The sequence below is a fragment of the Hirundo rustica genome, chromosome Z (assembly GCF_015227805.2).
Source record: "Hirundo rustica isolate bHirRus1 chromosome Z, bHirRus1.pri.v3, whole genome shotgun sequence".
NCBI lineage: Eukaryota > Metazoa > Chordata > Aves > Passeriformes > Hirundinidae > Hirundo > Hirundo rustica.
This window is the reverse complement of record NC_053488.1, coordinates 39,781,952-39,809,511: the sequence shown is the minus strand read 5'-3', so window position 1 is coordinate 39,809,511 and position 27,560 is coordinate 39,781,952. Positions and strand designations below refer to the sequence as shown.

The following is a 27,560-nucleotide window of genomic DNA, read 5'->3' as shown; positions in this document are numbered from 1 at the left end:
CTGTTTTGGTTTCCATTATGAAAAAACACAAAGGAAAAGCTATGTAGCAAACTGCTTTGGCTTGCCGTTTGCTAACATGAATGCAGATCTGCTGCACAGGGACCACCTCTGCAATAAAAAAAACCCATAAATACTCCTGCAACATTCTAAGAAATCCCCCTGAAGTCAAACAGCATGTTCCCAGAACTTCAGAAGGCAGGCATTGACTCTCGATTCTGACTGTAAAGAGAAGTTTTGATGCCCTTCAGCAACAGAATGTGATTAACAAGGATGCAACAAGCAACAGTTTATTTGTAGAAAAATCCTTTAAAATTTACTACAATGTAAGATTAAGGAAAAAATAGTCTTAATATATATACATACAATATATATAAACAAAACACATATCGCACCATGAAAATTACATGCTTTTTAGAACAGAGAATGGATCATATTCCCTCATATCAATTTTAAAGTTATCACTGCAAGAAACCTTGCTTCCTTTTTTTTTTTTTTTTATCCCCATCAAAGTTTTCAAGTACAGGAAGTAAGTAATGCAGAATCTAATAGTAGAAAACCTTTGTTATACACAAATTACAACTGACAGCTAGACAATATTATTCTGCAGTATCCAACACTTGTGTTTTTTGAACTCTATTATAATGATATGAACTTTTACCTGAGGTACATGGAAATAATGAAGCATGATAATTGGCAAGTTTAAGAGATTTTCACATTTTGATTTGACTGTAATTGATTAGGTATCACATCTACACCTATAGTACTGGCACAAGAATACTCTGCGTGAGTCATCACCAATGACTTAGAAGTGCAGGAAAAATTAACAGGCAAGCACCACTTGCAATGATAAGCATGCAGACAATTTGAGTGAAACAGAGGTAGCATGTTCTTGTAACTCCAGCAAGGTCATTCAAATCAACTGCACTCTCCCTTCTGCAAAAGGCACTCACTTTTTCAGCTAAAAACTATGCGCTTAAGTTTGGTCAGATTGACCACAAATGGTGGACTTCTCTCCTTACAAATATAAAAAAATATTAAGCAGAGGACACAGTGAAAAGAAAAAAAAAAAAAAAAAAAAAAAGTAAGAAACACATATATAAGGTACTATGTTTTATTCCTCTCCCCCTACCTTTTTTGGGGAGAATTATATAAAACAATTGCACTGCGTAATCCAAAAGTTAAGACTTTCCAGTTGAAATGGCAGTATTAAGCAGCACATTCTCAATCAGAAATAGTTTTAAACCAGCAGAAGTACACCAGTCTTTTTAATAAAGAGCAACAATTCACAGTTAGGAGTAGAAAGTTTATACACAAAAAAGGTGGTGCCAGAGAAGGACCCTCTGATGCAAAAGCTCATAAATTACAGTATGCAACTTTTATACCGTGTCTTTTATCCTTTATGCACTTTGAAAGGATGACCACGCAAAACACCTCCTCTTACCGTGACACTACAGAACTAATTGAGTTATAAGATGTGCCACTGTTGCAACTGGAGGCATAAGCCTCTTGACCATTAGCATCTAAATTTATTTTGAATACAGAAGATGCCTTCAGTAAGAAATCTGCTGCATCTCTGCGACCTAATTCCCTCAGCTTAGACATTAGTATGCCTACAGTGCTGTCAGGTGCATTACTCCATTCCTGTAGAAGGGCATGAACTGGGCTTAAGAGAAAATAATTTTGTGTTCCATTACTTGTATTGTACTTTGCAACAAGATCAGGGAGGCCCAGGTTCATGGCAAGAAGGCACCAGTCTTTGCCCATTGGATCAGGTGGATCCAAAAGTCGACTTAGTTTTCTCCTGGTAAGTAGATTCAGATCAGACACATGAATATCCATTCCTAGGCTTCCCTGGGAGTAAACATCAAGACACCCAAAACACAGTATGCTGCTAAAGCTCTCTTTATATCCCCCCATAGTGTTAGTTAATGATGTCTCCTTTTGACTCTGTGCACGGAAAAAGTCTCTAGGCTGGTAGACCATTACTGGCTCATGATGTTCCCTCAGCTGCTGAGGACTAAGGTAATATTTCCCGGTCAGAAGACCGGGTAAGGTTGTGGCTATTAAGTTATCAATGGTGCTGCACACAGAATCCAGAAGTAAACAGCACTTAATCTTCTCTGTTTCCAGTCCTCTAACTTGAACCTCTATACCCTGCCCATGGTTGACCAGCAGCACTAAAAGCTCAGCTCCACGATTCATAATCTTTGATCCATTTACCCACAGACGTATATCAGCATCTCCCTCTGTGCTCTGCTGATGAATCCACCTGCAGAGATTCACCTGAACTTTATGAAAAATTCCGCAAGGAAATGGGGCAAGATGTTCCACAGGAACGATTCTAACACCACCATAAATCAGCACTTCATCCTCCTCATCTGTCCAAGACCTGTGGAGATTGTCAGTCTTTATGAGAGCAGGAATATCCACCATTGCTCCACTGCTAAGGTCCCTTGCACAAATATCCATGGCATCCAAAATCTGTATCAGTTCTTCCACATCACTATCTGTCACCAGACGCTGGATGTCCTCTATGGTGTACCGACCTCTATAGTGATGGAGGGCTTTTGGGTTCTCCACTGACAAGACTTTTCCAAGGACATTAGAACAGAGCCAGCGAGGATCCAGAAGCACAACGTCTTGGACAGTTTCACTCTGCATAATGTTAATCTGTTTATAAATATGAAAGTTATTGTTTACATCTCATGAAGTACAAGATGATAGCCCACGTTCTCACCTTCCTAACAGACTGATCTGACAATTTGATTAACACTGCTCACAGGAAAAAGCTAACAGTGCATTTAAATATATGGCAAGTACTCAGAACAAAAACCAGATCTTGTTGCTATTTTCCACTAGTAATGAAATAATTAGAGCCCAACAGCTGGAAAGCCTAGTCATGCCCTGCAAGCTGTTTATGCAAAGATGTTATCCTACTATTCAATTTCTAATGGACACATAAATTCTCTCACATGTGGTGAACACTTCGTTGCAGGCGAATATAGTGATCCTTTCTGGTTATTTGATATTTGTCTTGGTTTGAAAAGACAGGTGTCTGCTAAGGAGAGGCAGGCCTCTCTAGGAAATGAGGAATTTGAATCCTTCCCTCTGTGTTATTATAATTTGGAAGATTAAAAAAAAAACCCAAAACTTTTCAGTCAGAGCTATGGGGAAAAGGAATAACAGTCCTTTACTAGTAAATATAACAGGACAGACAAAAAAACAACAGCAATTATAATAATAGTAAAACAGAACCAAGAACCCCGAGGGCAAACGGTGGAAGCTCCGGCGCTGATGGCTGGAAGCCGGGCGCGGTGGACTGTCCTCCGCAGGCAGGGGGGGTGCCCTGGCAGGCAAAGGTGGCCGTGCCAGAGAAGCCAGAGCAGCTGGACCCGGGCTCACCCAAAATCCAGCAGGACAGTGAAGAAACTCCGAATTCCTGGGCGCTCTAACAGATGGTAGAATTCCCAGGACCAGACTCCTTCGTTAACCATGGACTCCAGGCAGCTAGCAGCCGCACGATCTGTGCTCCCCGGAAGACCGAGAGACCTGAGACTACCACCCTCAGCTCTCTCCGGGAGCTTTCTCCCTCCCCCAAACTAAGTGATCAGCTTCTTTTGTCCAGGTTAAGCACTCTCTAACTATCAGCATTTAGTCTCCTAGCAAGTTGGGGCGGGGGGGGGGGGGGGGGGGGGGGGGGGGGGGGGGGGGGGGAATTCTACAGGAAACTTAACCCTCAACAATATTCTTACAACTATAGCAATAAACTGTAATTCTTCCTGTCTCAAAGAGATTACATAGAACAAAATAGAAGCCACGAGACATACTGATAACAGAAAGCGTTAATAAGAATACTTTTTACGATGTCTTAAGAGGGAGAGAAAAAAAACCAAACAACTTTAGATATTTGCTTAAACTCATAACGTAATATTCTACCAGAACTTGCAAATAAAGAGATGGAATTTAGATAAAAATACTTACTTCTCCTATGCTATGCAGTTGCTGTGCAATATGCCGTAGGTCATTTTCGCTTGCTAGGGGATTAAGATGTTCCTGTACATCATACACAAACTGCTGCAAGGACATCAGCTGGTTGGGTCCATTTATTTTTCTCCAGGAAGGTAGTGTGGAGATTATTTTTTCACACAGGTGAGTCATTGGTGGGCAAGTCTTAGAAAAGCACAGAAAACATCCATTTGAGAATAGTGGTACCCTTTTTTTTTTTTTTTTTTTTTTTTTTTTTTTGTTTTTTTGCGGGGGCCTAATCCATTTATAATGAATATTGAGATCTAAAGAGTTCCCTTTGTGCTGCATCCTTACTCTTTCATCTGGCATCTACTTGCCATAAGATCTGTCTACCTTTTCTTAAAAAAGTGAATTGCATAAACCAGTTTTTTACTGAAATAAGCAAATTTTCCAAATATCGCCATGAGTTGCTGTCATGCATCTGTAAGTTAATGCTTATTTCTGAAATTTTCAGTATTTATTTAGAATCTGTACTCAGTATCTGTACAGGACAAATTTACTTCAAAAGGTGAGACAGCTGGGTACTAAATAAGATGCAAAAATGGCACTTTGATGTATTGATTGCCTTAGACTTCACTGATGCCTTCTTGCTACATTCTCAAGTGAAAGCCTCTACTTCTTATGCAGTAAACCCCTTCAGATTTCAAGCTAGGGACCATAGCTATAATAAAGCTTTCTTAAGAGAACAAAAGCTTACAAAATCAAGAGACCATCAAAAATGTAAAATAGGCTGAGTTTTGCATGAATCCAAATATTTTCCTCAACCCACAGAATTAACTCAGTAATACATCCACTTTTAATCAATTACAAAAAAAACCGTTTCAAAAGTAGAGGCAGAAAATCTTGTTAGTCTGTAACATAATATTAATCCATTTAGCACAGGATACAAAAAATTTTGTTACACTTACTATGGAAGTATTCATGGTGACAACGTGAAAACATGGCTACACTTAACCTTTATTCTCATATGCCTATACCTACACATACAGGTACAACTGCAAGCAATATATTCCAATTAAAAAATGCAGTCAAAAGTTAATACATATTCAGTTTACATATCCATATTTGGAATTATCTTTCTAACAGTTGAGAAAACTGTTCTACTCTGGTGGGTTTTTAAGTGAAAAAACTTTTTTTCCTGAAATATATTTATAATATATTTCTCTCTTTCTGTATAATATTATGCTGATTAAAAACAAAACAACAACAACAACAAAACCCCAACAAAACAAAACAAAACACACACAAAAACCCCACAAACAAACAAACAAACAAAACCCCCCAAAACCCCCCCAAAACAACAAAAAACAACAACACCCCCCCCTCCCCCCCAACAAAAAGCCGGGCAGGGGGAGGCAATGCTGGAATCCAATCACTGCCAATCAAAAACCAAAATTATGACTTTGAACTGAAATCTCAATTTTTTTCCTTGATGTCAAGGGTTTGCTTATCACAAGACCTGTCAAATGTGCTGTTAGAACATTGGAACAATAGTGGTTTCTGTATGCTTCATTGTTCCAAGTTTGAAATTTACAGTAGTTTATTACACAAGTAATGTTCACATTTTGACTGATCCAACCCAGACCATTAGATACTACTTACAGAAATTATCTGGCTTCTTATTTCTTGCAAGTGATTTCGGAGAAGCTTCATATCTTTCGATCCAGATGCTCCAGCATCCAGGACAAATAACTTTTCTGAAATTTGCAAATCATTTCCAAATCTATGGGAAAATAATTATTACTAACTTAGCCTCAAATCCAGTTTATTTCTTAATACAAATATACTTCAGTCTTGAATTATACTAGAGTTGTTTTTCTTTAAGGAATGATGAAATTTAAGTAATGATTATGCTGAGATATTTTACCAGCACAGACATTATAGCTGCTGTATGATTTTCTTGAAAATAAAAAAAAATATTGAGAGAAAATTGTTTTCTTTCAGAATGAAGACTGCATATGCATAAGAAAATTGTAACTGCATCACATGACTTGTAATTACAAAACAAAGCATTTGACTAGAGAAGGGATTACAGGTATTTATTCTATTTATTTATTTTATTTAAGGACTTAATGTCTGTTGCTTGCTTTCTTCTCACTTTAAATAGTTCAGTAATCATTGCTGTTGACAGATCTCTTCCTTACTTGCTTCTGACTTTTCAACCACACAAACCTGTTTGCTTAGCTCTGGACAGATTTGTGTTTAAAAGGATTACAGCACCAAAGATGACACACAGGTATTTTTCTATTGGTTTATTTAATTGATTAAGACTCTACCCTCCTTACCCCCCCTCCCCAACAGTGCTGGAATTCCTACATCTGTTTCTTTTACAGCCCTGACAAATGTGTATACTTGCAGGTATGGATGATTTTCATATCCAGTGTTTCCCACTTACATGCTTACTCTGAATACAAGGTATTGTTACTTTAAACAATACTATGTTTATGGAAAATTCCCTATTTCCATCTACCATTAGTATATGCTCCAGACACCTGCTGAGTTTTAGAAATTTTGTTAACTTCTAGGTACCTCTTGGATTACCTTGTCACCTGTGTGACTCACGATGTCCAGCTTTTTGCAAACTGCGTGGGGAGTACTTCCAGGCCTCATTTAAATTTTTTTCATACCTATCCTAAATCAGTGAAGAGATAAGGGTACTCCTCTGGTAAAGTTTTCTCTTTTGCATCTGGAGTCTTTAGCTGCAAATGGACTACTTTTCTGAGACCAGTGCAAAACCCAAGAACCAAGATGTTAGACAGAAAATTGGAATAGGTCTTTGGATGTAGCCCAGTGTTTATAGGATGAGACTGCCTACACCACAGTTAATTTTGACACCACTTGGCTCATTTCAGCTCACTCAGGGCAGCTTAATCACTGCAATATTGGTAAATGTTTCAATTTTCGCACAACACATGCTTCCTGAAAATATTGAAAATATCATCTTATTATATAAGCCATATAAAAACCTTTTACCTATTCCAAAGCATTTTAGTATTTTTCTTTCCAGTTAGACTGTTTAAACACTATGTATAAATATGCTTCCCACTTACCTGTTCCTGATTTCTTTCAACAAGGAGATGTCTTTGTCATACCAGAACTCTCCCCCCACAGGCCGAGGCAGATTCACTATGTCAGCATGAGTGGCAACCAAAACAACATGCAGGGGACTTTTCAGCTTTCCACCAAATGCTAGGAGAGAAACAAAAGGACTCCCTCACTATGAGACATGCCTACGGAAATGGTTGATACTGAGCCAGAAAATCAGAAATACATTTTATGTCGTTCATACCAACCACTTTTGTAGTGATTTACCAACTCTAAGCACAGCTATTAACAGCATAACTGCTGGTGTTCTGGCAATTATCTGCTTATAGGACTGACTATATAAGGCCCAAATATCTAGACTATTTGAACAGCATCAGATACATTTATACTTCATTACTTTATTGGTTTAACAAAAATAGTAATCAGTTGCACTAATGATATAGTTACTAACTACAAAGTATGACAGTGTGAGGAAAAATAATTAGAAAGAGCAGCTTCTTGAAAGGGCTTTGCATAACCTTTGGACAGTCCTTAATATTACAGGAGCAGAATAGAGGATTGTAAGAACACAAGAGGTCTACAACATTCATATGTTGATATGAATGCTACTTTGCAGTACTTACACAAATAATGACCTCTCACTTAGGTGAGAGTTAAGTAGGAAAGCCTGGCAGAAGCCATGAAAAAGAATAAGAAAGAAAGAAAGATACAAATGGCATGAATGAGGTGACAGTATGGAGCACAGAGTTTTCAATCTTTTTGCAAACTCATATTCCAGAAAAGAAAAGACATCATTAAACTATTTTTAAGAGAGACAGTACACCCAATCCTGCTCTTTTAGCCTTAAAAAAGTCATGTGGGAAAATATGCTTACATCACTGCTGAGTTGTCATCAACTAAGAGCTACATAATCTTGATTAATTCATAAAAAGTCACATTTCCTGAAATCTCTGCAGAGAACTTCAAGGGAAGTGGTGTATGGTTTTTTGTGGTGGTTTTTTTTTTTTTTCCAATTGGCAGCTAAGGACTTAAGACAAAATAACTGGAAAGTAATTCCAAGAGATTTAACTTCTCTGCAAACATCAGTTACAAGATATTACTCGAGGGATTTGTAACAGTACAGAGATGCATGGGTACCCAGCCTGAGCTGATCAGTATAAACACAGATTTAAGTGAAGTATCTAAATAATACTGATAATCAGATGATCAAGAAGAAAAAATCAGGTGAGACTGAGGAGCCTTGAAAAGCTTTCAGCACTTGCAAATTAGCTGTATTTGCAGCTTTGTCACCTTTTTGCAATTTCTGAGATTTAACTTTCACAATTTATTCTTGGTTAGATGCAAATGCTGATATTATTAACACTGAAATTTGATCTAAAATAGAAAATAAAAGAATGCAGATGACTGAAATGAAAACCAAGGGTTGGCCTTGGCTCATTGTCTGGCTGAGATAATGCATAGCAGAACACAGAAAGAGAAAGAAAATAACTCTTTGCACAACGTTAAGTATTTAATACATTTGTATGGTGAATCCCTAGCATTGTTACAAATGTCCTTGACTTAGATCCACTGGCTGGAATAACCTTTCCGATCACAGAACCAAGCCACATGTCAGTTTGGTTAGTCCAAGAAACTGTAACAGTCTGCAGATCAATACTCAGCTACAAATGCAAACAAGTTATCATTTACTGTATATACACCTGGACTACCAGACCTTTTAAGAAAAATGTTATTTAAGTTAATTTAAGTTTGCCCACCAAGTAACTTCCTGTAAGCCTGAATATAAACCAAATAAAATTACGTAAAACCTGTGCAAAATTGGAGCATATGAGAAATTTACAGGAAATACTAACTTCTGTGCATCAGTACCAAAAAGTCATCATATCTGAAGTCCCAATAGAAGTCTAGTTAAACACCTGAAAGTTGCAGATACTGATGGGTAACATGGTTCCATAATACTGTTCTGACCTGTTGTCACTGACAAGACTAATTTATGCTGAAAATTTTGTTTATTTGGGCTAGATATAAGAGGAATTTAAGCAATGTGTCTAAACTTGGTTTTGAATGGTTCCCCTCTGAAACAATCTTGTCAGCTTATCTGACATAAAACTTCATCTGCCACATACAGATGTAAATCGCAGTGGCACAAGACATTGCACTGTACTTTATGACACTTTTTAATTGAACTAAGTGGTGTGTGCAACTCTTCTGGCTTCCACAGATAAAATTCCCTTTTGCTAACAAGTTTGTAAAGTTTGTTTAAATACATGGGGATGAAGACACCCAACATGGATGATGTACAGAGTTGCAGAGAAATACAAGAAGCTTTATTCTACAGATCTCTAATACTTCATTAACAACCACAAGAACATACCAATTGGCTCCTCAACTGGGACCAATGACTTCAGGAAATTGAGCCAAAAGGTCACTTGGTTTAACTGGATTTCATAAGGCTCCTCAAGACTAAAAAGCACTATATGAATTGCAGTGTGATCATTTGCAGCAAAATAATCGTAAGAGCAGAAGTACACAGGATTCCCAGAGAATTCCCAGATGCTGAAATCACCAACTCCTGAAAAACAATCAGATGAAGAGATGACACTTCATCAGTAAGCACAAAACATCTTCTGGCCACGGAAATGCAAACAAAACATTCAATCTGATTTAAATTTTCACAAACATAAACTGTATGCATGTGAGAAAGCAAGACTGAAAATGCAATCACGAACAAAGGGAAAGAGTTCCAGTTAGTTTCAGAGGCTTAGCAGTTGGACCCTCAAAGTTTGTTTCTCACGTTCCTCCTCTAGGACATTTAGCTGGATGACATATGTAAGTACCTGTGTTAAATGCATGCAGTCTTATGTAATTGAGCTTTGCCTTGAACAACAGCAGCTGATCTTTTAATTGTCTTGAAAACCAAGAATAATGGCTCCCATTAAAGCTTAATATTTTATTAATTATGGTTCTTAACATGGCATCACTGATTTTAAAAACCACTTAAGCGCATTCTAAAAAGAAGCTGCAATTCTGCTGTGAACAGAATTGTACTGTTCACACTGTGTCGGTAAATCAGGGATGAAGAATCACCATGTTAAGGGTTCCAAGAGCTCCATGCTTCTTTTCCCCATCTCCTTTAGTTTTTGGGTGAGAAAATTGTTAGTATGTTGCACTTCCTAGATGCACCATCTGATTAGGGTGATGTCTGCTGCACTTGTACTACTTCTAATTAAACAAACAGTGATTAAGATGCACCTCAAAATTCTAGAAGGAGAGAATTCAGAACACTCCAATCTGCTGTTTTGAGTACAGCTGCCCAGAGTTCACCTGTGTGTACACTTTTTCTGTAGTAAGACAGTACAGAGAAAGAAAAAAAAGTCCTTCTGACAGTCCATGGCACAACTCTGTTTCCTGCAGCATTTGATTTGGCTTAAAACTATACTGAAGGAAGAACTTAGCCTGAGCAAAGAACAAGCTTTAGCTACTTGGCAAACTCTTCAGCATCTAGGATAAATATTTTGTTGCTGGATTCATTACTGTGCACTTATAAGCAGGTTTCTATCTCCAAAGTAAACTCTTGATTAATACTAACTCATCTTCAAGATTGCAGCTGCTAAAACATTTTCCTTATGAAGACAAGACCTGACCACCTATATAAATGACAATTAGTATGGCTGGTGGAATAGAAGCACAATTTGTGTGGTCTCAGAGCCAAAAGCCATGTGAGTACTTATGACACCTTCTGTGACTGAGCCCTCTTACTGCTAACTGGCTTCAACTACACAGCAGTTAGTTTCCTTGCAAAAAAAGAAATTAAATCAGAAGCTCCACTCAAAATGACTGATGAGCTCCAGGACTCACCAAATATGCTCCAGCCCTGACATGGAGTGACAACAGCATGTCCTTTGCATAGCTGGGAATATACTTAAATGGTGAGGACTAAGTGAGACTAAATCTGATAAAATCCCCAGATGACATAGGTGAAGAAGCCGTCATACTAGTAGCTATTTTGCCAACCTGCTCCTGTCTAAATCCCAAATGCCAAATACCTCTTTTCTACTCTCCCACTTACCTCAGAAATGTTTCTCTGTAATACTACCAAGATCTGATACAAGTGATTAAAATGTATATTACAACAGCTACAGAACTTCGGGCAGATTTACTTTCTCAAACAAATTAAATGCCACCAGTGTTAGATTGTCAAACACTGTCACTACTATACCAAGTCAGTATTTCCCCCCATTTTTATTTTAAAAAACAAGTAAAATGGCATTAACTCTCCTGCAGCATTAAGGCACCCCAGCCCAGGACAATGCTTACCATGCAAGCAGGCATTCTGGATGTCAATGGCCTTGGTGGACTGGTCATCAGAAGAGAAGTGAGAGTGATGGGCAGGTGATACGAAAGTTTCTAATACCCCTTTGGTCAGGCCTGGCTCAAACATCATACTACGGCTTCTCACGCTGACATTTTCACAACCGGGATAAAGATTCGTAATACTTACTGAAACTGGGTCAGGGAAAGGAAAATGAGATTATAAACCATGTGAAAATCACAGCAAGAACACTTCAAAACAAGTATGCAAGCCATAAAAGCAGATTATAAAGCCCCAAGATGCTCCTCAAATAAAGAAGATGTCTATGAAGCTGTGGGTGTACACAACTACATTCTTATTCTGAATGATTAAAAGGAAAATATTAGAATGATCCTATAAAGTAGTTAATGTTCTATATTGCAAAGACATACTACCTTTTTCTCTCTCTTTTTTTTTTTTTTTTTTTTTTTTTTTTTTTTTTTTTTTTTTTTTTTTTTTTTTTTCCCCTAGCTAAGGGCTACAATTTCATTGCATGATCTACTATTATTGGCATGGAAATGTCACATATTCATATTGTTGATTCCTGTAAGTAATGATAAAAAAATATCACTGTGTAACAAGTTGTCTCTGGGGTGTTGAGGGAGAAAAGCAAGCCCTTAACCAAAATTATTTTCCTATTAAGCAATTTTTAAATTTCTTGTTTATTCAGATTCCCAGAGTGCAAATGAGAAACAAAAGGGCTTTTAAACTGACTTGCACCACCTAGTGGATATGGACTTCTTTCCCTCACTGGTTGGCAAATTCTAATATTTGGGTTATACAATAAAAAGAGATTACCTGTTAGCTGCAAAACTACACTTTCATGTTTTATTTCCTAGTGTAATAGTTTAAATCTTTCAGCTCTTGTAAATAATCACTTAGTGAATTTGCACACTTATTTTTACAGAATTTAAACAAACATATAAACAAACAAATCATGTCACCAAGTATAGGCCAAATTGTGCTGATTTAAGTATTTATCTGATTATGTCACTCAGCCCATTATATAATTTACATGCTATATAATTATTTACGTCCCAAAAGAACATATACTGAATGAAGCAAACCCCAAACTTGCAAATGCTAAAATAACACCATAAACCAGTAGCTTTGTATGTATAGAACTGCACTGTTTTGAAGGACATGCTTCAAATCCACCTTTATCTCTACACTGATTTGCCAGTGTCACTGGCAGTCTTTCTGATTTTAGGATGGTGTGAGCACATAACACCTCTTCTCTGGTTCTGTTACCAACCAACACACAAAAAAAATCTATCCTCAGTCAAAACATTCCTGTACTGCCTCCAGGAACAGATATTCCTTGAGTGATTTACTGGCCTTTGTATGACACAGTAAATTAAGATAAATTAATCAAGAACTTTTGATTGATTAATTTAATCAAGTTCCTTTTTCTGTTGTCACAGATGTGAGGCCCTTGTGTTAAGTAAACATCAAATGCAGTAACAATCTCTCTGGCATGGATCTTGCCTTGTTAAGTCACTCTGTGAACGCCCTATAGCTTCCTCAGGTGAACAGAGAGAAAGTAGAGATGAAAACTACTACTAGTACTGTTCTAATATTACTTAAAAATGATGAAAAAAATCCAAACCTGCAAGTATTATCCAAAAGTGTTGTTGTGGTGGTGTTGTTTTTTTTTTTTTTTTTTTTTTTTTTTTTTAAAGGCAACCCTAGCCTCCATCTAAAACTTACACAGTAAGACCACTTCTAAACATCAATTTAAACTTGAGCTCCTCAACATGCTTAGCTTGCTTGCGTTGGCTACCAGTGTTAGAAAAGGGCCCCGGACAAACATTTCACTGGTCTTTCCACTATCCCCCTGTGGGTTCTTCAAAATCTGGGCACACACTTAAGTGTAAACCTAGCTAGTTTCTCCACACCTTGAAGCTATTCCCACTTTGTACAGGCCAGCTCGTGCTACATGAACAATTTATTCCTTAATATTTGCAAACACTTCTGTTTAGAAAACTTCAATTTTCAGCTTGTTTGAAGATGATTTTAGACACCTCTAACTGGGCTAATTCAATCCTCTATCTTAGGGAAAAGCACTCAAAGGCATCAGAGGCAGTTCTGAAACCTGTTATTACTTAAAAATCACACAGAAATGCAGCAACTGTTCCAATTTTGTGGTCTTTATTGAAGTTCCTCTGGCAAAAAGGAAGCCAGTCATGATACTGATGTTTGCAGCCTAGGACTTTTTGTGAAAAATAAACAGCAGTGTTTACAAGACCTGTCCTCCATTCTGCAAGTGCACTTAGGCAGCATGTAAGCAAACAAAACCTTAACTATTCATGTGTCCTTCACACTCGCAGGTCCTCCTCCTCTTACTTTTGGTACAAGCCTATGCACAGAGAGGTCAAACCCCTCTCTCTTTTTCCTTTTTTCTTACATGATTAGGCTGTCCTGTCTTTTGAAGCACAGCCAAATACTACTTCTTAGGAGCTTAGAGAATAAGAGGAAACTCTTTTCTCGTACAAACATTATGGCTCAAAATCATACCTGAAGGTTTGGAAGACAAAGGAGATGGGGGGAATCTGCTTGAGTTTGTGGAGGAGAGTCTAGGCCTACGTCTTCGGAAAAAGCTTCGTATCAGGCCACACTTGAGGGACTCCACAAGGGTGGTTTTCCCAGTGCCAGAGTATCCAAACAACTTCAGTTTGATCCGGGGCTGTGGATTCTGTGTGTGCCTCAGCTGCTGGATAAAAATCCCCCGGTGAGTATCCTAAAATTCAACATAAAGAAGAAATCAGAATGTTTGGCAGGGAACTTCTGCCTCCCAACAAACTCAACATGGGGTTTAGAGACATTTTCTTGCCAGGTGCTCATCTGGTTCATCATGCAAGCCATCAGTTACTGGACAGGCAGACAGGAGAGCTTGATGCTTACTCTCAAGAGCCACCATGAAAATTGCACATCTTCAGGCTCAAATCAGTGAATGGAATTATTTTGACCTCCAATGGAGAGGGCAAAGGCACCAAAACTAGCCTCTTTCGGTGCCCATTCTCCTAGCCCATCAGTCTCAGAAGGTTAACCAATATACATATTCTTATAGAATATATATGCAGCACTGAAGAATTTTGCTGTGACAGCTATCACCTGAACCATCCAACAACTCCATGTGCATTTCTTCTCTTCTTTACGTCAACTTTTTCTGTGCTTCTCATGTTTGGGTGAATTTCAAGGAAACCAGGAGAACGCAGAAAAGTGCAAGGGCAAAGGAACTAGATACATCTTCCCTTTCTTCATTCTCCCAGTTGGAACTGAGAGAGAGGCTCTATTGTTCTGCATTTGCACCTAATTTGCATGTAGGATGAGCCTCCCTGATTTATAAGCATGCAACAATTGAGCTGAGAAATTTGACAGAAACTGTAGTGCATGCAATTTTGTTCCTTCCTCACTAGCAGGCATTTTTTTAGTAAGTTAGTCACAGTGCAAACACGGCACTGTTACAACTAATACTGAATCCTCCACAAGAGCCACTATGATAGTAGGTTCTTCACATGTTTGTACTAGAGGTAAAATACTTCACAAACAGCAAAAATAAGTGTAAGGTATGCTCTCTACTAGATGATACTGACCATTTTAAGTAGTACTAGAATATTTTCAGTGGTTAGATATAATTTGTTCGTTTCAATTAATTAGATTCTCTGTTACAAAGTATAATGCATTTTCCCCACATATATAGAGACAGGCCTCCAATAACGTATATTCCACTATCAAGAAGAGAGCTAGAGTTTACTAGTATTTCTTTCAAAAGAGATCTGTGTGACCTTCTTCCTTTGTTCTGGGTCAATTTGTATTATTTTCATATTTACATCATGAATAAATCAAAGATTTACCTGCCTGCATGCACACACAAATAAGAGTTTGGTGTGGGGACGTAACTATGCAAAATGGAGCCGATTATGACAAACTTTACAAAAGCTGTCATTGCAAAGGAAGTCTGAACTTCGCACTTTCTCACATCTTCACACATATATAGTTTACAATTCTAGGAAGTATAGATTTGCTGGCAGGCCTAAAGGACATGATTCTACTTCTACCTTGGAAGAAGTGTGCACCATCTTCTACTGGCAATAGAAATGGTAATTTATTTCTGTTTCTCCAGTCACAGACTCATCATTATAACTATAACAAAATTATTTTAACTGGTCTGGCTCTTGCTTGTAATCTCCAAGCAAGCAGGCTCTGAACCTTCCCAGCATGAGTGATGCTGCCTATCTGACTTATCAATGTGTATCAGATGTGTCAGACATACTGCCTTACTACAATCCCAGGTCCTCTTTTTGTTCTAATTGGCGAGACATTTGGATATACTGAAACTGCAGAATTAGAAGATAACTTACACAACTATTCCATATAGTACAGACATTTTCATACGGGGCACAAAACCCCCACCCTTTATAACCTTAATCTAAGTGAAATGGTGATGGTGAGGAAATAAGTCATCTTAGGGGGGGAGGAATGTGCTAATTCTTAATAGTTTATTTTCTACCAACCATCTTTGATGTTTTGCTAGGCACTGTCAGATACTGATAAGACATAAATCAGTGGTGCAGACTAGCTTAGACAGCTTCTTTAATATGTACATAAGGGCATAATTTCAAATTAAAAATATAAAAAAGGAAAAAGAAAAAAAAAAAAAAAGAGACACTATTGCAGCAAGGAATTTTGCACCAGCTTTTAGAACAGCTTTCATGAAAACCTCACTTAAAATTCATGCGTTCCCAACCTTTTTAAGTCTTGCAAGCAGACTGGCTACATGTTCATGCTGCTCTGCTCTGGCGAGATCTTCTGCTGTCTTCCCATCCTGTTAAAACACAAGTTATTACCAGCAGTCCCTTCATTTTTTTTTAAAAAGACGGGCATCTGGATGCCACTGTAACAAGATACTTTGAATTCAGACTCTGAGAGCAAAGTCAACACTCCTCCCCCTGAATTCCATCTCTCTTCTCACCAATTAGATGATGATAGTGATTTCTAGATATTGCCCACTGAATAGATTTAAAAAGTCACAAAGAAGGGACTCATCAGCATATAGACTCACATGAATAGCAAGTGAATATTTACCAATGGATAAAGACTGACAGCGGCATATCAGCCACTGGAGGTTTCCAGAAAGCAAGAAACCTGTAAGGGATGCAGTTTTAATTGCATCAGGCAGTTTAAAAGGAGAAGTAAAGCTGCCTTCAGTATGCTGGTCTTGCCATTTAGTTACCTATGTTTCACAGATCAGCAGTCCTTTAATATTAAAGGACTAATATGAAAAGAAAAATTGTCCACTGCTTTGGCTCTTATATCTATCTTATGTTATTGCACTGTTTTAAATTTTGGTAAGAAGTAACTAATTTCTGAGTACTTTGCTTATTTCCCTATCTCAGATAAGAGAATTGGAAAATACATCCACAAGCAAAACAGCAAGTTCCTCTCCTGTTCAAGCTTTCTTGAATAGTACAGAGTATCTACACACAGCTATAGCAACAGGTAAGCAAAACTGACATATAAAAAGCCCTTGGTTACAGGATCCTTGAAAGCATATTTTGCACCTACTGGTACTATTTCATTAAAAATGCTGGCTGGCTCCCTATATTGCAAATCAGCCTGCAAGAGCTGATCCTGAGTTCAAGTGGCATTTGCAAGCATAAAATTTTTAATCAATCTGACAATTTTAAAGTTGGTTTAGAAAATTCTATGAGGAGAAGCCAAAAACACAGTGTCAATTAACATGTGAGCAGATTAATAATTAACACATGTTTTGGTGCAATTTTCAAGCATTTGAAATGACTGTATACTCCAGGAGAGGAAGGTTTTCTAACGTCAATAAACACCATCCATGCAATCAAATTAAAAATAGACTAGTTCCAAAATGGTCTTTAACCCAGAAAGAAGTCAAAGAATTCATAATACAGCCCAGTTACTTAATGGTATTGGCAAAGTTAGCTCCTCAGAAATGGCATACTGAGAGAAGAAAATGCCATTAATTCTACTGCACTGGCTCAGAAAGAGCTGTTAATGAACTTTTCAGAATACTTTAACAGCCTTCTAGCAAACCAATGCAAAATAAAAATATTAAAATCACAACATGCAAGTCCCTATGGTCCTCTCCTCTGCCACCACACTGCTGGAATAATGGATGATTATATATATTCAGTATACTGCTCCTGCTAGTTTTAGTATCAGCACTATTTATTTTGTTATGTCCTTGAAACTGACCTAAACTAAAGACACAAAAGGTACTTTTATCTTGGACAGACGGTGTCCACACAGGCAATTACACCAACACAGCTGTCATGACATAAATGAAGTCCAACAGTGCAAGAATTCCCCCATCACTCTTTTATCTCATCTCTACAGTACATAGTAGTGCAAATACATACACACAATGGGAAGTAACAAACAAACAAAAAAGACAAAAAAGAGGTGACAAAGGAAATCTATAGAGCATCCTACCAAGTCCACTGCCTGCACATTTCATTGTTAGTAATTCATTGCCATTATTAGTATGGCAATATACAATCCAATAGTTATCAAAAAGTAATTATTAAGTCCTAGACTTATTCAAGCCACAATTCCAAGTTTATTGGCACTCCCCTCCTACATAAGATCTGTGCTTAAAAGAAAAAATCTTCAGTGCTAAATCTAGAGGAAAATGGCACAAAAATTAGTATATTCTACCAAATGGGTAAAGCAAACGATACAGAACTTTTCTTCTTTCCCCCATCCATTTCAGCCATCTCAGGAATAATTTGTTAAGAAAAGAACTCTGAAAACTCAACTAAAATCTAATGACAACATGTCTTCCTCATACACAGCAGTAGTTATTTCTAAGCAGAATACATTGGTTACAGTGAGTAGCAATGTAGAATGATCCACTGGATCTGAATACAAAACATGGTTAGTTTGTTCAAAACACACGTAATGGTGTGTATGATGCCTATAATTTATTGTGCATATGACAACAGACACTTCATTTCTGCTACAGGTATGTCATTAGGAGGATGTTTCTCACCTTAGCGAGAATGAAAAATGCCTTCAGTGTTACTAACTGGAAGCAGTGGTGCTTGCTGATTCTGACATGAATGATTTAGTTTACAAGGATACTCACATGCTAGTTCACTCACCCATGCAACCATCATCATAAAACCAACATCTCCCATCATAAAACCAGAACTTTTTAACCCCCTTAAAGAAAAACAAATATTTAAGATACATACAATGCATTTATATGTTTCTCAAATGTGATGTGAAATGACATACATCTTAATGAAGTGACTTACTATGCTTATAGAAACACAACGATACAAGTAATTCTTAGATGAAGAAATTATTAGGTGTAGATGAATTGATAGCTGTACTGCACCATAATCAGTTCCAAATTCAGTTGCAAGAAGGGAACAAGTAGACAAGAGATATATAACAAATACCACTCATGTTGTATAACATACAACAGCCTTTAAAAAAAAATTTCAAAATGTAATGTCCCATTCTTACTACTGTCTATGAGTTCTTTTTCTACTTCCACACATAAAAGAAGAACAGCATCTCTCAATACTTACAGAGGTTAATGCTTCTACATTGGCACCAGTAAGGCAAAGGAACCGGACAACATCAAGAATGCCATTGTTTGCTGCCAGGTGTAAAGGTGTTCTTCCATACTGACATGAGGAAAGAAGTGTCACTACATTACTCAAAGAACTTCACTTCAGATTTTGTGAGTAATAATCAGACATATTATACAATTATACATACTGATACACAGGAAAGGTTTTGCAAAAACTGCAAGAATAATTACTTTTGATTGCAGCTTAAGCACAACTGCTGAAAGTGCAATTAAAACAAAGGCTAGATGACTATTTGACTATTTAAAATATAGGGAAACAATTTTCTAGCTAAATCCCTCAGAACTGTGGAGGAATCCTTTAGAGTTTTTTGGGGGTTTTTTTTGCTATATTTGACAATGTCTTCTAATTCTAGAAAATTTAATTGCCTTTTTACTTAATTAAATATGAACCACTTAAACAACACTGATTCTTTAACCTTTAGAACTCCGGGTTCTACTTTAATCCAAGTGCTACTGAAGATTAAACATCTCCCTCTTTCACCAAAAGAAATAAAAGGAATGAATGAAAGAAGTCAGCATGAAATAATATATTTTTTCAGTGAAGAGGCAAAATGCTATAAAGTATTACTTTTCCAATTTTTCCTTTTTTTTCCATGAATCACTTCAATGACAACAGGTTCTCATGACATCCACTTCTGGTTTTGCCTGTTCAGAGCTACTGTTACAAAACCTGCCATTTATTCTCTGCTGGTAACCTACTAAACTTTGAAACTTTGGTAAATTTGCAAGGTGAGTCATTTAATACTATGCATTTGGCCACTTTGAGACACAGAAGAACCAAGGAAAAGGTTTTTTCATATCAGAGAACTTGAAAAGGTCACCTAATGCAACAGGTGAGCTAATAAACAACATAGTTCAGCATTCATACTCCATTTACCTTATTAGTGATATCCAAACTACAATTTGCTTCACAGAGTGCCATCACAATAGGCATGTTCCCATCTTTGCAGGCCACATGTAAGGGAGTATTGCCATGTCTGTCTTGGAAATCTACAAAACATCCTTGACTGATGAGAGTTTTAACTACTTCTACTTGACATCTTCTTACAGCAAGGTGCAGGGCTATATGACCATCCTGAAATAAAGAGACAACTTGTGTGATCAAATAATGCTAAATATTGAAACATTTATTAAAGTCACAACCATCTCAAGTAACAGGGTGCATGTCCTTGCCTCAAGAATCACAACGGTTTTTAATTTTAAGGTGGAGGAAGGGAGATGCACCATATCTGTCAAAACAAATAAGCCATGAAATGAAAGCAAATTTCTGTTAAGCCACTGGTCTTTGCAGTGGAGAGGATGAAATACAAATACACATTCGCTTCTAACAGCTTTCCTCGGAGGGAGGAGAGTGATCAACAGTAACAACCAGCTGAATATTGTAAACTCCATACAGAAGTTAGTGATACAAAAGTCATGTGATCTGCTTTCTGATCAGTAACTTTAAGGACAGAACTTTCTATCCGTAGAACAACTTAGAGAGACAATGTATCTGGAAAAAACAATTCTTTTAGAAGTAAAACTTTTTTCTGAACTCACTTTAATAACTATTTAGTTAATATGACTAGAAAAGGTGGCTAAAATGTCAGCCATACCAAAAATATAAGAAATGAATTCCAAATTTATTTATTGGGATTACATAATGAAAAACAAAAACTGATCCTGAATCAAATAGAGTAATATTTTTAAATAGTTCTTATTGGAAATGGGTGTAATTTATCCAACCCATAGTAATCAAAGGCCAACACTAAATCCATCTTTCTCTCTGAAGTTAACAGTTTGTTGCCAATTAGAGAACCTAATATTCCTGTAATTTTTCAAAGAGTGTTACTCATGAGGTGATAGATGATAAGGAAATGATAGATCAGCAAAAACCCAATCAGGAATAATAATCATCAGTGGACAACCTTAAAGACTATTTCAGCCATCAATAGGCCCTGTGTGAACTGCTACAAAAATTCACATTATGGAAGCAATGCTGACTTGCAGCACTCAAACGAAGCAATTGAGAAGACACATCCCTGTGATTTCCAGACCTAACTAACCTTGTCTGTTGCATGAAGGTCAGCTCTGTGTTCTGCCAAGCATTCCACAATATCATGGTAACCCCTAGCGGATGCTGTAAGGAGTGGGGTCTCCCCTTCTTTGTTTTTAATGTTCACATTGCAACCTGCTTCACAGAGTGCTTTGGCAACAGAGTAGTAGCCATGCCAAGCAGCGCAGTGCAGTGGGGTTTCTTCTTCCTGTCAACATCAAAAATCAAAAAACAGTAGTGAACCAAACTTCAGGAAAAACAATTCCCCCACTGAAAAATACAAAAAGATGGTATGAAAAAAAAAGACAGTCCACTAAATAAGTCCAATAAAAAGATACTATAATTTCTAGTGCTGACAATCTAAAACCAAGAGTAACTTCAGCTGACATAGTGATTATGGTACCATGTATGTCAGGAGTCCTACTTTAAATCTATCCATGCTCCTGAGGCTGTCTTGGTTTTCTCACTTGAAAACTGACCCTTGTTCACAAACAGTGTATCCTGTGTGCTTCTATATCCTGTGTGCTGTGATTAATCCAATGTCTAAAACAGACTGATTACCACGGAGATGCAAATCCTGCTAGACCTGCAGTTAGAGGCAGGTCACTCTACTTACCATGTAGAAAAAACACATTGCAATGCTCTAGGAGTGAAGATACCTAAAAATCCGAGTCCTTTAAAGACACATCACAACAAGCATTTGAAATTGTCTGCATTTGGGGTTCAGTTGTGACTGAAGTACTAATTTACTTTATGGTTGAACCCAGGAAACTTCAAAATACTCAATTAATTGAATGTCAGATCAGTTACATGGAACACCATTAAGAACCTCAAATGTTTCACAAAAACATGCTAAAAGTAGACCACTGAAAAAGCAGGGAGAATTAAAAACCCATTAAGAGAAGCAGCTCTATCAAATTCTAAGAAATATCCTTCTAAGAGATATCCTTTCTCTACCTGGCAAATATCAGAGGATAAATTGAATCTGATAATAGCAGAGGACCTGGACTGATTCAAGGTTTCTGTAAAAATCTTGAGCATGTCCTGTCCTCTCTCGGCATAGGGCTCCTTAAACAATGAAAAGGAAGTTGTAGAGATTGCAGCACTTATGGAGGCTTGTGGAATTCACACACACGGGGTCAAATTTGAGTCAAATGGATTTTCTTTTTCTGTTAAACCTTTTCTTCCTTGTTTTCTTGCAAGTGTTCAGACCTCTAAAGAAACCCTCCTGAGCCCTCTTCCAACTTTCAAAAATGAGTCCTTGACACTGCAGAAAAATCTTAGGACTGCTAAAACCAAGCAGAATTCAAGGCAAAAACGAATAAAAATCTTTAGCTGAACTCAGAGTACACACAACCAACCACACCTTTGTGGAGTTGTTTCTCCATCTTTAAGCTTTCATTTTTGAGAGAACCTGTGTTTTATAGCACTGGTTGGTTCTCTCAGTTTTTCATATAATCTTTATCTATTAAGAGCTATTAAAATCTCAGTAATTCTCATCTCCAAATATGCCAGAGGCTAAAAGTGAGACTTGAAGTTTTGACCACTTATATGAAGCCTTATTTGTTGAAAAAAATGCAGGCAGTGTTCATGACTCACCTTGTCTTGAAAGTCTGGATTGGATCCAAGGCTACAGAGAAATTGAACCACATCCACATGCCCATACCGAGCTGCCACATGGAGAGCGGTCTCCCCGGACTGCAATTACAGGAGAACATGCCAGTGTAATTTCCCGTGTCACACCATGATGTACACTGCCTGTACACCGTGTACAGCCTGAATGCCCTGAATCCTGCACGGGATACTCCTCCCTCTCCATTGCCCAGCCACACAGCTCCATCAGCAGAGCTTACAAACTGATTGTACGTGACAGACACACCACCAACTGGCAGGTAGGTTATTTCTTCAAAGGCTTTCTTTTCCCAGAACTTATTTTCCTACTTTATTTGTTCCAGATCACAGACATGATGGGATTTCTGAGCAATATGAGGAGGAAGCTATGTGCAGTTGTGTTGAAACAGATGTCCCATTTCTATTCATAATATTTCCATATGTCCCCTCCCCCCCGTTTATTCAAATGTAAAGAGCGGGCCTAACACATTTGTATACCCTGGTGCATTTTGGACACTATGTCTTACTATTTGCAACACTTTCTTTTTTAAAACGGTATGTTGTACCATTTTGAATGGTAAACCAGAAATGGTATTTTTATTAAGAGAGTAACCTGTTTCCTAGCAGCCTTATCAGGAGTCAAACAACCATTTTCCTAATGTACCTTGCCTTGCATTAGTTCCCACAACAAAGCAAACTGTGTTTCACAGGTATAATTTCTTCTGTACTGGAGCTTTGGCTAGTGTAAAATCATTGCTATGGTATAAAAATTTAACAGCAATTAGTTTCTAGTGCATATGTTGCTCAAATAACACTGCCAAAGACAAGGTAAGTGCTCATCAGCTATAAATTGTTAGGCTTCCTTATACTCAACTTAATAACAGTCAAATTTACTTGTCAGACAAAAGTGGTTTTCAATCAAGAGGAATGAAAAACCAAATCACGATTTCACCCTGAGTTTCAATGAGAAATCAAGTCTTCAAGTGAAAATTAATTTAGGTTTGTACTTCCCCACCTACCCACCATGTACTCACCACATTTAACATGCACACTTGGCTCACATTTGTCAGGAAAATAATCAGTACATCCAGCTACTTTAAAACTCTGTTATCATGGCCTTATGTGTCAACTTAGAAAACCATATTAAAAAAGCCAGTTAAATTCTTGGAATTATGGCACTGCTGAAAACCATTTCAATTGAAAGACCTCTGTCTTTTCTAAGATAAAGTTATAGGAGGAGGCCCTCTGAGTAAAAAAGGAGTTGTTTTCTTACCTTATCCTTAATATCCAAAGGACATTCATTATCACTGAGAAATTTCAGTGTTTCTACATGTCCATGTCGAGAAGCCCAATAGATTGCATTAGATCCAGCCTGTCAAAAATACTTAACTTCAGATGTTATAGATCAAGTTAAAATCCTAATTCTAGATTTTCAATTGAGATTCATGTGCATCTTGGTGTACACAGACACACTGAAAAGCTATTCAAGCTTATATGAACACATTCACTTTAAAAAAAATGTCAAATTGATTCAGCAACCCTACATACTAAAAGTGACAACAAAAACCTCCCTATGCAAGGATGATTAACAGGATTACTAACTGTTTGCAAGAATAATCCTCTTCTCCCTTGTTAGGGAGTTCTTTGGAAAGAACAGTCATGAGATGAAAACCTTTCTTCTGCTTGCTTTACCATCTATTAGATGGAGAAGCAGTTCTTCAAGCTTGCTTTAATGAATTGTTACAACACATTTGGGAAAAAAAGCTTATTGCAAAGCATATTGTCCATCAAATATGAATTTTAGTTGAAATATTCCCCATGGCTAAAATATTCATTTATCATTCTATATTAAATAAAGTTCACCATTGTGTTTTAGGGCAATCACTAATTTGAACTAATTGGGGTGGTTTTGTAAGCATTAAGTACATTATAAGATTAGTATAGTTCAAATTATTTCAGCTAATGCAATGATAAAAATCAGAGGATATGTATTGGTAATAAATGACATTGCTAAAAACTTGGTCTTGTTTTTGCTGTGGAAGGCAGAAAACAGGATCTATAGCTCAGAGTTTTAAATTTCCAATACCACTTGGTCTGAACTGTTTTTCTTCTGCTAACTGTACTAAAAACCTTATGAAGAGCAGTTGAAAAGCTGAACCCCAACCTTATCTTGAACATCAATACGAGATCCACGCTTTAAAAGCAACTGAAGCATCTGAATGTTTCCACAGCCAGCAGCAATCAGTAGTGGAGGTGTTCCATGCTAACAATGAAAGGCAAGCAATTATGTAATTAATTATTGAAGGATTAAGAAAACAGTGGAATAGAAGGCAGGCATTGAATAGCATTTCTGGACTTCCATTTTCAAATTAAGTCTTCAGGAAATATTATGTGAAAATAATTTATACCTTTGTTAAAAAAATATTGCACAGCAATTGTCCATGTTTTTGAGATGAATTAATGGTATTTCACACAGTAAATTTATTCTTTTTCAATTAGGAATATTAATATTAAGCTCTTATTAGCCCGGTTTGGCAAGAACATTCCCCTTTGCAGTCTCTTTGCAGCTACCTCACCACCTCAGACACAAGCCTTCAGCAACATCTAGGAAAGTGAAAAGGGACTGGTCATTAAAACAAAAAAATACTGTGATTTCTTAAATGGTACAAGACCCCATCACAGCAAAATAACATACATTTTACTTCTATACTGCTCTTTTGTGTGTTTATAGCGACCTTTATTACAAAGTACTTTCAGAAATATTCATGAAGAGCAGTATAGAAGTAAAATGTGTATTATTTTACTGTGATGGGGTCTTGAAACATTTAAGAAATCACAGTATTTTTTTTTTGTTTTAATGACCAGTCCCATTTCACTTTCCTAGATGTTGCTAATGCATTGAAATACTGTAGTGGACAAGCAATTTCATTACTGAAAATGAACACTGCCATCTAACATGTTCACATAACCCACTTCTGCAGTTTGCAACTTCTGTTTGTAGCAACGCTTTGCAAAGTCAGTTTTAGCAGTCTGGTTAATTCTTAGGTATTCTGCCATCTTCACTGGCCACAAGAAACAGCAACTGCAACCAAGAGTGGAGGCTGCTATTTGATACACCACAGTTCCTGACCACAGGTTTGAGTTATACTTTTGAAATGCCTAGGGAAAAAATCCCATTTTGGGCTTCATTTTAATGTATCTTGAGAAGATTGAACAAAAAGCACATGAAAATTTCTCCTAGAAAAAAGGCAGAATTTTTTCCTATTCCCTTGCCTTTTCATTTCATGTGTTACATTTCTATTTTGCAACCACACTGCTCTATTCAACAGGGTGGTAGCTAGTCCCCCACACACCCCACACCTCAACACAGACCCACACTACCTTGTTGGGTTGATTGACATCGTAATTTGTCAGAGATCCCAGAAGGTGCTGTAATCCGGGAACATTGTCATCATTGATGGCATGAATAATAGCTTTCATCACAAAAGAATCTTCCTCATCCTTGCAATTAAGGTGAAAAAAGAAAAATGGTTAGCTTTAAGAAAAAATCTGTATCTAAACAGCTGCCAAGACATAAAAAAAAGTTTTTGAGACACTTTTTTGTAAAAGAGTGCTTCAGCTGCAAGTTGTAATCTTTCATGAAACATATGGCTAGCATCTATTTGAAAACCCACACCAACACTCCCCCCACATTTTCTAGTGAAATATGCTTCCCTCTTCTTTACACACAAACCTGTTACTCACTGAGATTCCACAAAGGTTTCTTTTATTAGGTGTATATATATTTTTTTCCTCATAGGAAAAGCAGATGATAAATTTCAACAGAAGCAATAATTGCATAAAATGAAATTATTGTATGCACACAGGTAACGATAAAAAAACCCAAGAGGAGCATGAATACCAATTGAAGTATCAGGTTTTGTGCCATCTGCAGGAGAGGTGCTAGTCCAAGCTTTCATCTATGCAAATGGATCAATTAAAAACCTAGAACCTAAGTAATAAGCCTAAGATACCTCTGCACGTGTACCTTTATTTTTCTCCTCCACACTAGAATTTCAAAGAGTACATTATTTGGATTGCTCTTACCTCCTCTCTCCTGAGGTTTCAGATTTTTTTAGGACACTAACACTGGGCTATAAATCCTTTCTGCTGGAACACAGGTGTGAAATGCTGATCCAGTGTTAAAAAATATACAGATAGTGAAGAGGGGGTCAGTGGGCAGGGAAAGGAGAGCAAGAGGAGAACAAAGAGTTCAGAAGAAAGATAAGAGGAGAAAACGTGGAAACAATAGCATGGAATTGCACAGGAGGGACATAGGGAAGATAGTATGCATGAAAAGGGCTTTGCAGAATTTTTTAAGTTTGATCCTTATTAATGCACAGAAAAGGTAATATTCTTCACCTCTAAACATATTAACACACATTCCCTGCTGATCACAGGGAATTTGTGAAGTGTGTATTAAAACTTGTAGAGTAAGCTAAGAAGAATGCTTTTGGATTTGCAAGGATTTGTAATTACAGAACATACAGAAACTGCTCCTAACTACTCAACTCTAGTCATATCTAATACCACAAACTGAATACTGGCCAACTCTAAAGTTTCCTTCCTTAAATAATTGCTTGTTGTGACACTGCTGTCTAGGATTCATTGGATTTAAAATGGTCTTAATGATTTTGAATGTTTGGTGAAAAAAGAAGGAATACAAGGAATACTACATTAGTCTACACAATAATGATGTAAATGATAAGTAAAATTCAGATGACACTTTTCCACCATATAATTGTTACGGTACAAAAAAATCCCCACGAATCAAACTTCAAAACCAAGAAATAAAATTTTGACACCAGGTATCA

The 27,560-nt window shown here is 37.1% G+C and overlaps 1 protein-coding gene across 2 annotated transcripts in view; it reads right to left on the bottom strand.

Annotated features, from left to right (window-relative positions):
- Nucleotides 1–271: 271 nt before the first annotated feature.
- Nucleotides 272–27,560, bottom strand: part of DAPK1 (death associated protein kinase 1) — an 87,117-nt gene continuing 59,828 nt past the window's right edge. For both annotated transcript variants that reach the window (XM_040090124.2, XM_040090125.2), the window contains 15 exons: nucleotides 26,089–26,208; nucleotides 24,872–24,970; nucleotides 23,981–24,079; nucleotides 22,696–22,794; nucleotides 21,107–21,304; nucleotides 19,939–20,136; nucleotides 18,997–19,095; nucleotides 16,173–16,250; nucleotides 13,940–14,162; nucleotides 11,389–11,577; nucleotides 9,446–9,643; nucleotides 7,077–7,215; nucleotides 5,629–5,749; nucleotides 3,982–4,170; nucleotides 272–2,670 (listed from right to left, as the gene is read on the bottom strand). In XM_040090124.2, the coding sequence (XP_039946058.1) occupies nucleotides 1,438–2,670; nucleotides 3,982–4,170; nucleotides 5,629–5,749; nucleotides 7,077–7,215; nucleotides 9,446–9,643; nucleotides 11,389–11,577; nucleotides 13,940–14,162; nucleotides 16,173–16,250; nucleotides 18,997–19,095; nucleotides 19,939–20,136; nucleotides 21,107–21,304; nucleotides 22,696–22,794; nucleotides 23,981–24,079; nucleotides 24,872–24,970; nucleotides 26,089–26,208 (3,282 nt within the window). In that variant the 3' untranslated portion in view covers nucleotides 272–1,437. The remainder of the gene's footprint in view (nucleotides 2,671–3,981; nucleotides 4,171–5,628; nucleotides 5,750–7,076; nucleotides 7,216–9,445; nucleotides 9,644–11,388; nucleotides 11,578–13,939; nucleotides 14,163–16,172; nucleotides 16,251–18,996; nucleotides 19,096–19,938; nucleotides 20,137–21,106; nucleotides 21,305–22,695; nucleotides 22,795–23,980; nucleotides 24,080–24,871; nucleotides 24,971–26,088; nucleotides 26,209–27,560) is intronic.